The sequence below is a fragment of the Alligator mississippiensis genome, chromosome 1 (genome assembly GCF_030867095.1).
Source record: "Alligator mississippiensis isolate rAllMis1 chromosome 1, rAllMis1, whole genome shotgun sequence".
In the NCBI taxonomy this organism is placed as follows: Eukaryota; Metazoa; Chordata; order Crocodylia; family Alligatoridae; genus Alligator; species Alligator mississippiensis.
Window position 1 is genome coordinate 72,531,199 of NC_081824.1, and position 18,472 is coordinate 72,549,670.

General features: G+C 45.0%; 1 protein-coding gene across 1 annotated transcript in view; it reads right to left on the reverse strand.

Moving 5' to 3' along the window:
- The window catches only part of SNAP91 (synaptosome associated protein 91), a 142,702-nt gene that overhangs the window by 94,969 nt on the left and 29,261 nt on the right, over nucleotides 1–18,472 (reverse strand). Inside the window, exons 3-4 of the mRNA XM_019496851.2 lie at nucleotides 9,403–9,545; nucleotides 8,112–8,187 (exon numbers count right to left, since the gene is read on the reverse strand). Of these exons, the coding sequence (XP_019352396.1) occupies nucleotides 8,112–8,187; nucleotides 9,403–9,545 (219 nt within the window). The remainder of the gene's footprint in view (nucleotides 1–8,111; nucleotides 8,188–9,402; nucleotides 9,546–18,472) is intronic.

Below are 18,472 nucleotides of genomic sequence, written 5' to 3' on the forward strand. Positions count from 1 at the left end.
CTAAAGATCTGTATACAAAAGGTAAAAGGAGAAAGTGTTTTGCATTTTAATTAAGCTTCCAGTACTCTGACCTACTGAAGGCACAAAAGTATGTCCAATTTACTTTTGCTCAAATACTCATTTTAGGATTATTCTAATGCACACATGCTTGTCCTGTGGGGACCCTTCTGTCAGGTGCACAGACAGGGCCAAGACCGGTCAATGCTTACACATAATGTTTTCTGCAATTAATGTCAGTCTATGATTAAGATAGCAATCAGAGCATAAAAGAACTAAATATGCCCAAAGTAATGAGCTTGTCTTGTTTTAAAAACTTGAATTTCACACTTTATACCAATAACCACAAGTAGAATATTAAACTCCAGTAACAAGTTAAGCAAAATAATGCAGAAAACTAGTGAAGAAATTGAGGCCTATATGAAATGATCCTTTAGTTAAAGCTGTGTACAACTGATACCTAGTATAAATTAAAGCAAACAATTAGATTTAAAAAAAAAAACAACAACAGAAACTCTCCCCGCCACCCAATCACACGCTTCTGTTTATTTCTCTTATTAAGACAAAAACTAGGGCTGTGTGAAATGGTACTATTCTGTTTTGACTTGCGTTTCGATGGAACAGCACTTCATTTTGATTTGAAACTGCTGTTCTGTTTCGTTGAAACAGTTCCACTGTTTCAATGTTTCGCACATCAGCCTATAACTTCGTCATTTCTGGCCTGATTTGGATGAAGCTTACAGAAATGGTAGCCCCTTCCGACGGAATGAACCCTGCCTAGATCAAGGAGAGAGGTGCAGGGGTTTCAGGGAAACTGCACCTCAAAGTCTTGAAAGGAAAAAACTCATGTCACGTGTATGTGTTAAGCCACAGTGAGGTCAAAACTGCAGACATGCTAGTCCCTGCTGAGGCCATGAAGCCTGCCAAATTTCAGGGAGATAGGTGCAGGAGTTTGGGGGAAAACTGCACCTCAAGCTGCAGACAAGCAAAGCTTGTGATATGGGTGACACTGTGTGTGTGTTAAAGGCGCAGCAGGGTGAAAGCTGCAGGCTTGCTAGCCCCTACTGAGGCCACAAAGCCTGCCAGCTTTCAAACAGGTCTAGGGAGGTGATACTTCCCCTTTATGTGGCACTGGTTAGGCTGCAGCTGGAGTACTGCGTCCAGTTTTGGGTGCCGCACTTCAGGAGGGATGTGGATGGCTTGGAGAGGGTTCAGAGGAGGGCCACTTGTCTGGTTAAAGGCCTACAGAAAAAACCCTATGTGGACCAATTGGGAGACCTGAACCTCTTCAGCCTCTGCAAAAGGAGGCTGAGAGGTGATATCGTGGCAGCCTACAAATTCATCGGGGGAGGGGGGAAGGGGCAGCAAGAAATAGGGGATATAATGTTTACCAGGGCACCTGTTGGGGTAACAAGAAACAGCGGCCACAAACTAGAAGAGAGCAAATTCAGATTGGACATCAGGAAAAAATTCTTTACAGTGAGAGTTGCCAAAATATGGAATAAACTTCCAAGGGAGGTGGTGCTGCCCCCTTCCTTGGAGGTGTTTAAAAGGAGATTGGACAGACACCAGGCTGGGGTCATCTGACCCCAGTACTCATTCCTGCCCAGGGCAGGGGGTCGGACTCAATGATCTAATAGGTCTCTTCCAACCCTAACATCTACGAAACTGAGATAGGTGCAGGGGCTTCTGGGTTCTGGGGCCCTGCACCTCTGGCTGCTGACAGGCAACACTTGTGACATGGGTGCTTGTGGGGCCGTGTCTGTCTTGGGGCCCAGGGGGGTGAAAACTGCAGGCCTGCTAGGCCCTGCTGGGGCCATGAAGCCTGCCAGTTGTCAAGGGGATAGGTGCAGGGGGAGTCTGGGTTCTGGGGCCCTGCACCTCTAGCTGCTGACAAGCAACATTCATGATATGGGTGGGTGACACCACGCGTGTGGCAAGGTGTACCCTCACTCATTTGACACCAAGGCAGAAAGCAGAGCAGTTCAAATAATGCTGCTTTTTATGCAGTTTTTCCATGCCTCCCCCAGAGCACTGAGATTGGAAGGGACCTCAGGAAAGGATGACAGTCACTGGCCAGCTACACAGTGAATAATGAGAACACTCTTCCCCCCCCCGCCTTATTTTAGTTTCCGTTTCCCTGCAAGCAAGCCTGGCTTGAGTTTCGAAACTCAAAACATTTTGTTTTGAGGCTGGTTTCAAAGCTCTCTGTTTCATTTCAATTTCGCTGCTTCGAGCTCAAAACGAGTCGAAATCAAATTGCCAGTGAAATTTCGCAAAGCCCTAATAAAAACACAAGCAGCTTTGCTTTGAGAGCTGCAATTCAACAGGAAAAGACACAATTTCTCCTCCCCCCCACCCCCCCACTTGTATTCAAACATTCTAAATTACAATTGCCATTAAATACTCCCATGGTAACTGATTGAAATTTAAACTTATATTAGTTGTTCTATTATATAAATCTTCAAGTTAAGAACAGTTACTAAGCTAACTGGCATGCAGACGGATGCCAAGTGGGAGGAGAGAAGGGGCAGGTGGTGTGAAACGTGGCCGGATGCAGAGCAGTGGCAGCTGCTGTATGCGAGCTTCCCCCGCCCTACCATGTCTGGTTGGGTGGGCACTGCCTGCACAGCAGTGCAGGATAGTGTGTGGTGGTGCTCCATCCCCACGTACCCACACAGGCCTTCTCAAGTACCCCCCAGTTGACAACCCCTGAATTAGAGGATTGGACCACAAGAAAATATCATGAAGTTCAATACAAAATCCTGCACTTAGGACGGAACAGTCCCATGTACCCATACAGGCTAAGGACTGACTGGCTAAGCAGCAGCTCTGCAGAAAAGGACCTGGGGGGTTACAGAAGACAAAATGCAGTTAGCCTTCTTGACAACAAAGGTATGCTGTTAGCCTATATTCATCTTACTGGGCTGCATTGGTAGGAATATTGCCAGCAGATTGAGGGAAGTGATGATTCCTCTCTATTTGGTACTGGTAAGGCCACATTTGGAATACTGTATCCAATTTTGCGCCCCCCACTACAGAAAGCATGTAGACAAGCTGGAGAGAGTCCAGTCAGAAAAGGGTAATGAAAACAGTTAGAGGGCTGAGTTACATGGCCTATGAGGAGAGGCCGAGGGAAATGGGCTTATTTAGTCTGGAGAAAAGACCGAGTGGGGTTTTAACAGCAGCCTTCAACTGCCTGAAGGGTGGTTCCATAAAGGATGGTTCTCAATGGTGGCAGATGTCAGAACAAGGAACAACGGTCTCAAGTTGCAGCAACAGAAGTTTAGGTTACATACAAGGAAAATCTCTCTCATCAGGAGGGTAGTAAAGCACTGGTACATGCCACCCAGAGAGGTTATGCAAATCTCAATCCTTAGAGGTTTAAGGCCCAGGTAGACAAAGCTATGGCTGGGATGATATAATTGAGATGGTCCTGCTCTGAGCAGGGGATTGGACTACATGACCTCTTGAATTCCCTTCCAACCGTAATTTTCTATGCTTTTCTGTAGTTATGTAATAGTGTCTAGGCCATAGCATTCTAGCTCTCAAAGGGCTATTTTCCCCCTCGTAAGCAAAACCACTGTATTTTGGACCAGCTGGACCACCAAAATCCATGTATTTAGTTCCAAGTTGCAATAATCCAGCCAGCAATAGTGGAAGGCCCTTGTATACTGACTGAACAATTTTATATGGCTTTAGAGAGCTTGTTAAAAAGGCAAAATGTGTCAGGAAGGTACTCGGGAACTTCCAAACTATAAGGGGAACAGTACTTGCTCCTATTTTCTGTACAGCTTTAAATATGTACCAACTAGTCATTTTACTAGAGACAAATTTAAAGAAAAAAAAATATGGAATTCCAAAATTAAATAAAGGCTTTTTGTCATTTGCAGGGGATATATACAGATGTTCTCCTTCTTTTAAAATACTTTAATTGAATAGTTAGCCTCCAAACACCAGTATCAAGAAAGTTGTTCATAGTGTTCCTTTGGACAAACAGTTACAAATCAAGTCAAATATGTAGTCTTATAGCAGGCAATATCACTGTCAGACAGGATGTTTTGACCTGGGGATCCAGTTGAAGACTAAAAGTGGAATCCCACTATTCACCCCACCAGCTCGGTCTGTGCTTCTGTCATTTGGAAGTGGAGGAGAAAGAAAAGCAAAACATAAAAAGAAGACCACCAAAACAGTACAACTAAGCCTGAATGGCTATTACACTGATTTTTTTCATATAAACTTAAATCTTTTTGTTAAGGGGTAGTCAACTAAAGAGGGTCCAGTTTTTAACCACAGTGGCAAAATCCAGTAATTCTAACCAAATAAGATTACCTAGGCTATCAACCAAGTATAACAGTAGTGAAAAAGTTAGAAAGATATACAGAAAATGAGACTTAAATAGCTTGAACAGAATATTCTGAAAGCTGGAAGTGCACATATGATGCAAAGCAAGGTAAGGCCAGGATGCAGAAAAGAATATTGAAACACTTGTTATGGATGAGGAGAATGCTCTACTAGAAACACTAGAAAAGACAGGTGAGATTCAAGACAATATTATAGTTAAGGAAGAATTGCAAGCTTCAGATGTATGATCAGATTTTTTTTTCTTAACAGTTTGATAAGTAGTTAAGGTCAAATGAAGATCCTAAAAGACTCAAAGGACTAAATCTGCAACATTTGAAAAGGCTAGGAACAAGTCAGCAATGATTTGGTTTCATTCTCTGAAATCTAGTCTGACATGTTACATGGAGTACAATTAATTAGACATCAAAGCCTTTGTTGCACCCTTCTTTTCTAGGGCCTCCCAGTCTCCCTCCCGTCCCTATCCCCTCACCAGAAAGCCAGCAGCAATTGTTACTGCACAATTACTATAGTGAATGAGTCCTAGCCACACCAGGATTCTATGCAAGACCAGGGGACATATGGGGTTGCTAAATTGGCATGTAGTCTCTGGCAGTGCCAAGATCATTACTGAAAAATCTAAGTAATGAAACCTATACTGCTATAACTTTGAAGTACATGGCACTGCCCTTTAATTCAGTATTATCTAGTAGGTGCCAAACTTAAACAATACAATACAGCATAGGGACTCCCATTAGACAAACCTATCTAAGCCCAAGGATAAGACTTTCAGGAAACAAGTTGAAAATCCTCAAAGAATGCCTGAGAAGTATTATTCCATGGGAAGAGAAGAATTACCAATCCTTCACTTTAAAACATATATGTAAAAGAATGAGCAAAATACTGCTTCAAAGTCTGTATATATGCCTGCAACAACCAGATAAATTAAATGCAAGTGGAACTTATTAAACTACCTATATGGCAATTTTGTTTCCTTTCAGGTTTTGGCAACATTATCATCACTGCAATATTTAACAACATCTATTCATGGTGTCCTCAACAGATTACAAACTCTAATGAAACATGCTCTTAGAGCATCAATAAATTGCTATTAAAAGCATTACTGCCACCCCAAAACTACACAAGTGACATGTATATATCTTTTCTATCAGGAAGATAAGCCTGAAGTTGTTTCTCTAGTCATGCTAGAAGCAACTGAAAAAAAAAGAACAGCAGACTGCCAAAAGCATGAAGAGTAGTCACCCCATGTCCATTTTTTCGCTCTAACTTGTTGAGAGTATTGCTGAGAATGCCACTAATACTGCTCTAGTGTTTGTCCTAAAGGCAAAAGTGGGCATAGCTACTGGCAGCTCAAACAGTAGAGAGGTCTGGGTACTACATCCAAACAGCTTCAACTAGATCTTTTAATGCATCTAAAGAAATGGTCTGCTTCCTCTTCCCCCTGGCTTCTCCCAATCAACACCAACAGAAAAAAATAAACAAACAAATAAAAAAAAAAATCAACCCACCTAAACACATTCAGATCACCCAGGTTCTCAGAGGTCCAGGCTGCTCCTATACTATCCTTCATTATAGATGGGGAGCAAAGACAGGAAGGTTAAAGGCTAAGTTTTCAGTAATTTTTGTATGCCCAATTTGAAAAGCTCTAGTCTATTTTGGTTAGCAAGCTTAGCATTAATACAGCACTTCATATGCCACAAAATACAGCTCCTGTTCACTTCATTTGAAATTTTAAGTGCTCAAAGCTTGGGTAAATCAGATCTCTGGGTCTCAGAAGGAGCATCCAGAAAATTAGAACATCCCATTAACTCTCTCTCTTTTGTGGCTAGGTGTGTATTCTATTATCCATTTAGCTGGACAAGTCACATGCATACGTGACATACTGCTACTACGTACAGACCCTCACATCCCGCCAAGAGAGGTGGGGGATGAGATGACGACTTATGCATGAAGTCCTGGATGTTGCCAAATACAGCCACCACATGAAACAACTGTGCATTTCCACAATCAGCTGTTTCGAGCCATGAAAAGGCTTTGTGCAGCTAAAGTCTTCGCTAAAGGCTAGTAGGTGCCTATAGCTGTCTAGAATCCTATGTGGCTTAAAAAAAAAAAAATTAAAAAAAAAAAAATGTAGTTTTGCTCAGAGTATGACTACAGCAACTCTGCCTCCACAGCAGGCCAGGCTACCAAGTCCCTCCTTGCACTTAGGACCAGCTGGCCAAAGCCACCTAAAAGGAAGAGACAGGTAGGTACAGCTATAGTTAGATTTAGGACACTTAGGCTTTCTGCAAGAATTGAAGAGAAGGTAAATGCTAGGGATAGACTGGGAGGCAGAAACAGGATCCACCTAGCCAGGGTGGGGAGGCACCCTGAAGTCTAGGGAGGAAGGTGAGAGTCTTGAGAGAGGAGTTGAGGAGGGGAAAGGAGGGGATGGAGAGGGAAGAGAAGTGGGAATATGTAACCCCTGAGGCCAAAAGGGAAGGCACTGTCCCTCTCCATCATCCCTGTGGTTGACAGGTATAGATCCCAGCACATCCATGCAAAGCATTCTGTGCCCTGTGGATACCCAGACAGGCTCCAAGACGTAAAGTACTCCCCCACTGTCTGTCCTCCCACTGCCTACACCATTACTGCTTCCATCTCTGCCCCCACCATCTGCCCTATTACTGCCCCCTTCATCACCTTTCCCCCCCCCCACTGCTTGCAGTAGTGGTAGGAGGAATGAATTTAAGATGGCCCTGCAATAATTGCATTCTATGCATGGAAAATTATAATAAATATATAAGTTTTCCATGTATAAAATCTAATTTATTGGGAGGGGTGTGGGAGAAGCATCTTAAATTCTGGTAAATACAGTAACAGCATATTAATAAAGCATGTAGTTTCTCTAACTGGAGCAAAATGTGTTCTGTTATACGTGATGATGTACCATACCATCTAAACCAGCTTTTCAAAAATCCTAGATCTACCTATGCTACAGCACTATATTTAAATGAGGGGGGAAAAGTTGTTAGAAGTTGTTAGTAATGCCAAAAGAAAGTAGAACACAGTGAAACTCATGCCCACTTCCTAATTCTTCTCTAGTTAGATCTTCTGTCCCCATATCCAGCCTCCTCTCCTGTTCCCCTTCCCTGATTTCCTATGAGAAAGTAAAAATATGCAAAACATCTACCAGCAACCTTCATTGCCCTTAGGAAAGCCTTATGGTTATGAACATTTTAGGGAAGATATTAGGGAAGAGTTCATTTATAGTTAATCCTGAGATGAATAAAACTATTTAGATATTGCCTATTTTCTCTCCAACTTCCTTGATATAGCCAACTAATGCATTTCTATTATGACTAAGCTATCCTGCCTCAACTCCATTTTAGAAGTTGCATTTGAAGCCATGGATTTTTGGGAGTTTCAATATTCCCTCCCTCCCCTAAAATTAAAACAAGCCAGAGAATGCTGTGGAAGCTACAACCAGTCATCTCATCTGAGGCCTCATGACTTCATAATACTGAAACAGTAGTATTTAAGTGGACATGTACAAACTGGGTACCAACTTAAAAATATTTTTTAATTCACAGTAAAATCTTCTAACGCAAGGCAGTTAAGTGCCTATAAAACACATGTATTTTATTGCTAGAGAAGTATTTTTTTTTATATATATATATATATATATATATATATATATATATATGAGAGAGAGAGAGAGAGAGAGAGAGAGAGAGAGAGAGAGAGAGAGAGAGAGATGAATGTGTCCTTACCATGTGACCCACTTTTATCCAAAAAGTTGCTGAGATTGAATAGTGTATTTCTAGATGCCAAATACTGAATAAATCTCTGCAAGACAGAAAAACAGTGAAAGTCCTACCCCTTTCCAATAGCTTCCTTATACTTCACATCTGGCTCTGCATGAAACAGGTGGAACAAGCCTCACCCAAGTTACGCTCAAAACTGTACGTACACATTGGAAGATTCAATCCAATAAAGACGGGTGCAAGGCATGACTCTGGATCCAGAATAGTTTTTTTTTTTGTTTTTTTTTTTTTTTAAAGGGAGTTTAAAATGTAGGGGGTTGACTTAAACCTCAGATTTGTGCCTTTATCACAAATTTCTATTAGGGATGCACCGACAGATTATTTGGGCTGATACTGATGGCTGATTTTTAACTAGCCATATTGGCCAATACTGATCCTGTGGGGCACTGGCATAGCCCAGGGGTGTGAAAGACTGTGGGTTGGGAATGGGCTGTCTCCCTGACATGTGTCCTCTTTTTTGGAACTGGAAATATGGTAACCCTAACAAGGCTATATAGGTAGGGGTCTACCCAAAAATAATCAAGGAGGCAGGCTGCTGCTTTTGCAGGCAGATTGTGGGGCCAGCCACCATTTTCATGGATTTATGGCATCCCCCTCACACCTCTGATTGACTGAAGGGCCCCAGTGACCACACCCCCTCACTGCTGATTGGTTAAGGGGGCTGTCCATCATGTGGCCCTGCTTTTTGCCGCTGATAGGCTGAAAAGGGTTGTCTGTCATGTGGCCCTGCCCCTCACTACTGATAGGTGGAGCCACATGACAGGCAGCCTTCTTAGGCAATCAGCAGCAAGGTGCGGGAGCCCAGCCATCTCACTTGCTCTTCTTTGTGCTGAAAGCACCCTCCCTACTGCGGAGCAGAGCCAGCAATTTTTTCCCCCTGAAGATTTCAGAGATTACTTGATTTTGTAATTTCCACAAAAATCGTGATTAGAATAGGTCCCTGTATATAGGATTAGATAAGAGTATAAGTTAGTGACTACCTATCCCAGTAGGTTATTTACCAGACTATTAAAACTTAAGTGATTAAGCCCTCCTACAAAAAAACTGTACTAGTCCCTCTCAAGCTGCAAATTTGGTATAAAACCTTGGAGTGAGGACTACAGATGAAAACATTTTTCCTCATGAATTAGTGAGAAATCAAGCAATTCAGAGGAGTATCATTAAGTTTTAAAGAGTCAAGCTGTCTATGAATCTTTGGTGTAAAAATGATTTAATCGAAAAGATTCGATACGCTTACCTCATTGCCATGGACCATTAAATGGTGTGTTGTGACTAAGGCTTTGAACACAACCACCCAGCTACTATTTGTTGCTCTCTCAAAGAGGGTATCAGCCATTTGGGGAATATTAACATTGGTCTCATTGGTAGCTTGGATCAAATCTATTAAAAAGAAAAAAGAGAAAGCATTAGCATAACTACAGATGAAAAAAGCAAACCTTAAAGCATTCAGCCGTCTTCCACTGATCAAGCAATAACTGCTATTTACCATACAGTCAATTCAAGTTATATTTGGATATTATCATTAGGCTACAGTACTAGTTCCTGATAAGAGTCTAATAGCATATACTACACTAGAGACAGCCTGTAGGAATTCCGCCCAATCTAACTTTAAACTGTTTAAGGAGTTGCACATTTATTTCACTTTGGAGTTAAGCAGAAGTTAGCAGCCTTAAAACAGAAGACAAGAATAAAAGATATAGGACCAGCTGATTTTTCTCTTCCCCAAAATCTGCTGTTAGAGATCAGTTTGAAGAATAGAAAATGCATAAGAATGTGTCTTCACGTCCCATTAGAACATGTCCCCACTGCTGCCCCCCACTCCCATTTTATTTACACATCTAAAAAAAGAAAGCTAAAACACCAGTTACGGATTTACTTGATCTTCCATTTAGGCACAGAAATTTCTAGTTTAAAGAACCTGAGCACTCATGTGGCTCAGAAGACAGGTTGTGCTCGCTCTCTCTTTGGGCAATGCCCTTTGGACTTATCCTTTTCATATCTACTGGAAGGATCAGCTTCTACTAGATATTAGCTAGAAATTATTAAGTCTGAACTCCAACAATCAAATCTCAGAAACATGTTTCATCACAGTATGGAATCCATTTTATCAAAATGGGCCCCAAAAATGCACTAAAAAGAGCATGGTCAGGAGAACCCTGCCTTGGATACTACTGCTAGCTGAAGACTGCTGTTGCAGCCAGTTGAGGCAGCAGGTCAAAGGAGTTCCTGAAAGACAAGAAAGATATGTACTTAAGATATGTAAACAACTACCATATTTACTTGAATCTAAGACCTTGAATTTAAGACAACCTCCCCCCCTCCCCCCAATAATTAGATTCTATACCTGGAAAGTTTATACATTTGTTAATGTCCCATGTATAGAATCTAATTATTAGAGGGTCAACTTCAATTCATCACCCCCCCAAACTGAGGCAGGAGAGCAGGCGGGGGGAGAGGGGGGGGTGGATAATGTAGAGAGGTCAAGCAGTTTTCACCCTACTTGTACCTGACCCCTGCCACCTTTGCCCTCTGCCTGCCCTCCTGCAATCTTATCCTTCCCATTCCCCTTCCTCCCCCCATCCCCCTTATCCTTGCTCTGTGCCAGCTGGCTTCATCCCTATTCTAAACTGGGCTGGTGCTATGCACTATGCCCCAGCCCCTATAGCAGTGGCACGCAACCTGCATGGCTGCTACAAGGCAAGGCTGGGGCCATGCTCAGTGCCCCAGGTTACAGCAGGAATCAAGGATAAGGGGTTGGGGTGAGGAGGTAGGAAGCAAAAAAAGAGAAGGGCAAGTAGGGTAACAGAGCCAGGCAGCAGCTGTGGCTACAGCCCCAACCCCTGGTAGTGGGTAGAGCTCAAGTCACAGTAGTCGGCTGCCCCCCCACTGCCCTTGTACTCAGTTCTAACATGAGGGGCTCCCCCCACCATGTTAAATGGGGGGACTTGATCTTAGAATCAAGTATATGCTGTATTCAGGATACTCAGAAGCAAGACTATTTGAGCCATCTGCAAGATGGGGGCCTAAGTCTTGGCATAACAGCACTTATTTGCATTCGAGTGGAATATTTAAATGGGAAACCATGGCAACTCAGATAGCCGTGTACATATGCTAGTTACATTTAATATTGGAAGGCACTGGAATGACAGATTACACAGAAGACACGGTGTTGCTGGGACCGTTTTTGTACATCTTCCTCCTGCAAAAGCATACCCAAGTATCCCACTAAGTTTTAACTCATAGACCTTACCAGAAAGTGTTGGGCAAACAGTCCTAGAACCAAATGTCCAGGGTAATACAATATGGAGCGGCTACAACTCTAGTTACTTCTATCACTGGGTACATGTATCTGATGTTGATGTACATTGTCCTATGCTATGAACTGGCCTGCACAGGAATTTGATGCACCAACAGCCTGCATCAGCAACACAATTGAGTTTAGTCTTCATGCCTACTGAAAGGTACAGTTATGTTTGAGTTGAATTGGTACTTCAGAAAACAAGCAGGAGGAACTAGAACTCTTGCTTGCGAGCAATAACTTTGACTTACTGGGACTAACTGAAACCTTGTGGGACTCTATTCCTACCACCCAGTCATGAGTAGAGGGCTATAGGTTGTACAGGAGAGATAGAGGAGGGAAAAAAGGAGGGGGTGTTGCTCTCTCTGTCAAAGAACAGTACACATCTTCCCTAATCAAATTGGGATCAGAAGAAGTACAAGGAGAGACTATCTGGGTTAGGATCCATGGGGGTTGGGGGGGAAAGGGACCTGGTGGTGGGGGTCTACTACAGGCCTCCGCACCAGGAGAATGAGGTAGACGGGGAATTTTCCAGGCAGCTCTCAGAGGCTGTGCAGTCTAGAGACATGGTAGTTGTGGGGAACCTTAACTACCCAGACATATGCTGGGAAGAACAGTCAGCCAGATCTAACCACTCACATAGGTTCTTAACCTGTATCCAGGACCTCCACCTAACACAGGAGGTAAGGAGTCCTGTCAGGGGTAATGCCTTGCTCGACTTGGTGTTGGCCACAGGGAATGACCTGGTGGGGGACCTGCAGATTCAAAGCAATTTAGGGAACAGCGATCACCAAATGATAAAATTCACTATCCAGAAAAGGGCGGGTATTATACCCAGCAGGACACAGGTGTTAAAAACTTTAAAAAGGCTGACTTTAATAGGCTCAGGAACTGGTTAGCAGGGTACTAGGAATCAAGAGGTCTACTGGGTGCGTCTACAGAAACATGGCGGGATTCATCCCGCGACTGGGCAGTTAGCATTAGCGGCTATAGGCTCTACAGGTGGGACAGAGAAGGAAGGAAGGGAGGGGGTGTGGCGCTCTATGTCAAAGAGCAATACACATCCTCTGCCAGCAAAATGGGGTTGGAGGAGGGGTAAGCTGAAGTGCTCTGCGTCAAGATACAAGGGGGACGTGGGGAGAGGGATTTAATGGTGGGGGTCTACTACAGACCCCCCAACCAAGGGGAGGAGCTGGACCGGGAATTTTTGGGCCAGCTTGCAGAGGCACTTAAGGCAAGGGATGTAGTTATCATGGGCGATCTAAATTACCCAAACATCTGCTGGGAAGAGTGGTCGGCCAGGTTGGACCATTCCAGGAGGTTCCTGGCCGAGATACACAACTTCCACTTAACCCAGGAGGTGCACAGTCCCACCAGAGTAAATGCCTTGTTGGACCTGGTCCTGGCTACAGGCGACAATCTGGTAAGGGGGCTCCAGGTCCTTGACCACCTGGGTGATAGCGATCATCACTTGCTGGAATTCATCATCCAGCACAGGGTGACAAGGGCCTGCAGCAAGGCGGTAGCCCTAGGCTTCAAGAGGGCCAGCTTCAATGAGTTGAGGAGATTGGTGGGTGAGGTGCTGGGGTTCTCGAGGGCAGGGGAACTCAGTGCCCAAGATGAGTGGTCGTTTCTTAAGGAGACGATACTCAGGGCCCAAGGGGTGACGATCCCAACAAGAAGCAAAGGGGGGCAAGAGTGCCCAAAAGCCCCCCTGGTTCACCAAGGATGTCCGGGATTGCCTGGTTACCAAAAAGGTGGTGTACACCCGGTGGAAGGGGGGGGGGGGCGGGCTGGCTCCGAAGAAGAGTATACCTCCCCTGCTCAGACCTTTAGGGAGTCTGTTAGGAAAGCTAAGGCGGACATAGAGCTGGGACTAGCGTCCAAGATCAAAGATAATAAAAAAAGTCCTTTTTCAAATATATAGGGAGGATGAAGAAGGCACTGGGAAATGTGGGGCCCCTGCAAGATATGCTGGGCAATCTGGTGGTTGCGCCAGAGGAGAAGGCAGACATCTTTAACAAATTCTTCACCTCCGTTTTCTTGTGCAAGGACCGGGACTCCCCCACCATGATTCAAAACGGGCTCGAGGGGAACGCCTCCAGACCCAAGGTTGAGGAGGACCGGGTTAGAGTGCTTCTGGAGGGGCTAGACGTGTTCAAATCAGCAGGTCCAGATGCTGTCCACCCCAGGGTGTTGAGGGAGCTAGCAGGGGTTATTGCAGGGCCCTTGGCATGGCTTTACGAGCGCTTGTGGTGCTTGGGCCAGGTGCCAGATGATTGGAAGATAGCCAATGTGGTCCCCATCTTTAAGAAAGGGAGGAGGGAGGACCCGGGCAACTAAAGGCCTGTCAGTCTTACCTCAATTCTGGGGAAATTCTTTGCGAAGATCATCAAGGAGCACATCTGTGATGGGCCGGCATCAGGGATGATGCTCAAGGGCAACCAGCACGGTTTCATTAGGGGCAGGTCATGTCAAACCAACCTGATTGCCTTTTACGATAAGGTCACAAAAGCATCGGATGCAGGTGTCACCGTGGATGTAGTCTTTCTGGACTTCAGCAAGTCCTTTGACTCTGTTGACCACCCCATCCTCATTAAAAAACTAGGTGACTGTGGCATTGATGCCTACACAGTCAGATGGATTGCAAATTGGCTGAAGGGTCGTACTCAGAGGGTGGTGGTGGTGGATGGGTCATATTCAACCTGGGGGGAAGTGGGCAGCAGAGTCCCCCAGGGCTTGGTCCTTGGGCCTGCACTGTTCAATTTCTTTATCAGCAATTTGGACAATGGGGTGAAAAGCAACCTGTTTAAATTTGCTGATGATACCAAAATTTGGGGTGAGGTGGGCATGCTAGTAGGGACAGAAAGACTGCAGCAAGACCTGAATAGGTTGCAGGGGTGGGCTAACAAAGAACAGGATGCGTTTCAATACTGGCAAGTGCAGGGTGCTGCACTTGGGCAGTAGTAACCAGCAGCACGCTTATAAGATGTGAAACTCCCTTCTTGAGAGCACGGAGGCAGAAAGGGATCTTGGAGTCATCACTGACTCCAAGATGAACATGGGCCGACAATGCGAGGTCACGGTTGGCAAGGCCAACTGGACCCTAATCGTGCATCCACGGGTGCATCTCAAGTAGGGCCAAGGAGGTGATCCTCCCCCTCTACGTGACACCGGTCAGGCCACAGCTGGAGTACTGTGTCCAGTTCTGGGCACCCCACTTCAAGAGGGATGTGGACAACATTGAGAGGGTCCAGAGGAGGGCCACCCGCATGATCTGGGGACAGCAGGGCAGACCCTACAATGAGAGGCTACAGGACCTGAACCTGTTCAGCCTTCACAAGAGAAGGCTGAGGGGGCGGGACCTGGTGACCGTCTATAAACTCACTAGCGGGGACCAGAAGGGTTTGGGGGAAACCTTGTTTCCCCTAGCGCCCCCTGGGATAACAAGGAATAACGGCCACAAGTTATTGGAGAGTAGGTTTAGATTAGACATCCGGAAGAACTACTTCCAGTTAGGGCAGCTAGGATCTGGAACCAACTTCAAAGGGAAGTGGTGTTGGCTCCTACCCTGGGGGTCTTTAAGAAGCAGCTTGATGCCTACCTGGCTGGGGTCATTTGAGCCGTTTTCCTCCTGCCCAGGCAGGGGGTTGGACTTGAAGATCTACAAGGTCCCTTCTGACCCTACTTCTGTGATTCTATGAAGAGCCTAGATGATCTGGGGGTCCAGGATGTGTGGTCATTCCTCAAGGAAACCATTCTTTGGGCTCAGAACAAGACAATCCCATGGCAGAGGAAAGGCAGCAAAGGGGCCAGGAAACCCCTTTGGCTAACCAGAGTCATCCAGGATACCTTAAAGGCAAAGAAAGAAGCACACAGAAAGTGGAGGCAGGGGGTAGCTAGCAAGGAGGAGTACACTTCTTAGGCCCATGCCTGCAGGGTGTCAGTCAGGAAAGCCAAGGCAGCTCTAGAACTCAGGCTAGCATCAGGGATTAAGGAAAATAAGAAGTCCTTCTTTAGGTACGTTGGGAGCAAAAAGAGGGTGCAGGGTAGCATAGGACCCCTACAGGATGGGCAGGGGGGCTTAGTGACAGATAGCAGGTGCAAGGAAGAGCTCTTCAATAAGTTTTTTGCCTTTGTCTTCTTAAATAGGAACCTGGACAAACCCTTATTATGCACCACGGACACCAACAAGGGGAACATCAGCCGACCAACCGTCAGTGCTGACATGGTAAAAAGACACTGGGAGGGGCTGGATGTGTTCAAATCACTGGGACCGGGGGGACTCCACCCATGGATATTGAGCGAATTGGCAAGTGTCATAGATGAACCACTGGCAAAGATATACGAGCACTCATGGTGCTCAGGTCGGGTCCCAGAAGATTGGAAGAGGGCCAAGATCATCCCAACCTTTAAGAAGTGGAGGAAGGAGGATCCAGGGAACTATAGACCAGTCAGCCTTACCTCTACCCCTGGTAAAATCCTAGAAAAAATTATCAACGAACACATCTGTGGGAGCCTGCTGGCTAATGTGATGCGGAGGAGCAACCCACATGGGTTTATAGCAGGCAGGTCCTGCCTGACTAAACTAGTTTCTTCTTATGACAAGGCCACCAAATGTTTAGATACAAGAGTTGAGGTGAATGTTATCTATCTGGACTTCAAGAAGGCCTTTGATACAGTATCCCATACCATCCTTATAAATAAACTGAGGGGATCTGCCTTGGATGATTACATAGTAGACTGGGTAGCAAACTGGCTCAAGGGTCGCAATCAGAGACTGGTGGTGGATGGGTCAGTGGCAACCTGGAAAGACGTGTGCAGCGGAGTCCCTCACAGCTCAGTTCTCGGACTGATGCTGTTTAACATCTTCATCAGAATTCGTGGATGACACCAAAATATGGGGTGAAGCTAACACCCTGGAGAGGAGGAACTGGATCTAGTCTGACCTAGACAGGATGGGGAAGTGGGCAGAGAGCAACAGGATGCAATTCAATGACAACAAGCTGCTGCACCTAGGGAGAAAGAACTGCCATCATACTTATAGGCTGGGGGGGCGACCTTCTTGGCACCACTGAGGCAGAAAGAGATCTTGGAGTCACTGTTGACCCCAGGATGAACATGAGTCGTCAATGTGATGAAGTAGTTGGCAGAGCCAAATCGCACCTTGTTGTGCATCTGTAGCTGCTTCACAAATAGGTCCAGGGAGGGGATTCTCCCTCTCTATGTGGCACTGGTCAGGCTGCAGCTGGAGTATCGTGTCCAGTTCTGGATGCCACAATTCAAGCAGGATGCGGACAACCTGGAGAGGGTCCAAAGACAAGCCACTCATGTGATTAGAGGCCTGCAGGGGAGCCCCTACGAGGAAAGGCTAAGGAACCTTAACCTCTTCAGCCTCTCCAAGAGAAGGCTGAGAAGGGACCAAGTGGCGTCATACAAATTCATAAGGGGAGAGCAAAAAGAAGCAGGAGACGATCTGTTTACCAGGGCACCCCCCTGGATTAACAAGGAACAATGGCTATAAGCTACTGGAGAAGATTTAGACTGGACATTAGAAAAAAAAAAAAAAAAAAAGTTCTTCATGGTCAGGGTTGCCAGGATCTGGAATGGGCTTCCAAGGGATGCTTGCCCCATCCTTGGGGGTCTTCAAGAGGAGATGACTGGACAGGCACCTGGCTGGGATCACATGATCCTAGGTTTGGTGACCCTTTTCTTGCCTGCCAGGGGTAGGGGGTTGGACTAGATGGCCCACTGAGGTCCCTTCTGACCCTGGAATCTATGAATTAGGACATTTTACACACTTGCCCATGCTCAAGGTCATTAGTACCATTAGAAAATACTGTATGCCAAGATCTAGATTGCTCTTGAATCCATTTTTGCAGGTCATGCAGTTTTAAAGTGTCCAGAAGGGTGTTCTGCCAGAACAGAGTGATGAGTCAGCCCAGCCACTTAAAGCTCTCTTACATATTCAAATACCCATGCCACTATACCAAAAGTAAACAGAGAACTAAGTTTAACAGTGTGGAGAACCTTTTCTTACCTATTACTCAAGTATGAATGTGGGTCCTCATTTTTGCTTTTCCATGGTCATTAGAGATACCTGAATTCAAGTTCAGGCTAATTTATTCAGCTAGCCAGAAGCAAATCTGCCACCTTCTAAGGCATATGGTACACAAAGATTACACTTACGTGCCCACACAAGTCACACAGAGAGAAACTGTCGACAGCCTAAAAGATTGGTGTTTGCAACTGCTTTAACTGCAAAATGAGAAAAACTGGGACTGCTGAACTAGACATTTCCTGAAGTGTAGTATTGTTAGTATAAGCAAACATTTAAAGGAGCAAGAGGTTTTAAGAAGCCAATAATGGTTTGTAGATCCTTTAAACTCTGTGAAATGTAGTTTTATCACAACTCTTGCAATGGCAACATTTTACTTAGCAAAGAGGAATTTGATTGGCAAAATATACTGCAGTGTTAACAATGCATGATTATAGCCCCACTGGTTTGAGTGAGACTACAGTTTCACTTTTCCAACCTCTTCTATGCATTATCTAAAGGTAGAGCAACAGCAGTGTGCTCAGAAAGCTCTAAATTATACTTTCTACTTGATGAAATCTTGTTGTTCAGTCAGGCTGACATTTGCCTATTCATAACATTAAGAAGGTATGCCAAGGTGAAATTTATGCACTTAGTAAAACTCTAAAAGAAACCACCACTCATCTTAGTTCACAATCAACACAATTCAGCTAATTTGTTTCAGGTTAAACACTTATGGCTTTGCTTACTATGCTTTTGTACAGAAGTAAACACTTGGGAATGTGTCTCATATACAAAGCTCTGCAAATTCCAAGCCACCCCTAACAACTCCTCTGGCATTGTACTGGGAAAGAAAGGAGCGCAAGAGGAGGAAAGATAACCCGTTTCATCCCCTTTGGGCCAACAAATTAAAAAGGTAGACCTAATAGAGACTATTCCAAGACACACTGGCAGGATAGAGAACAGAGGAAT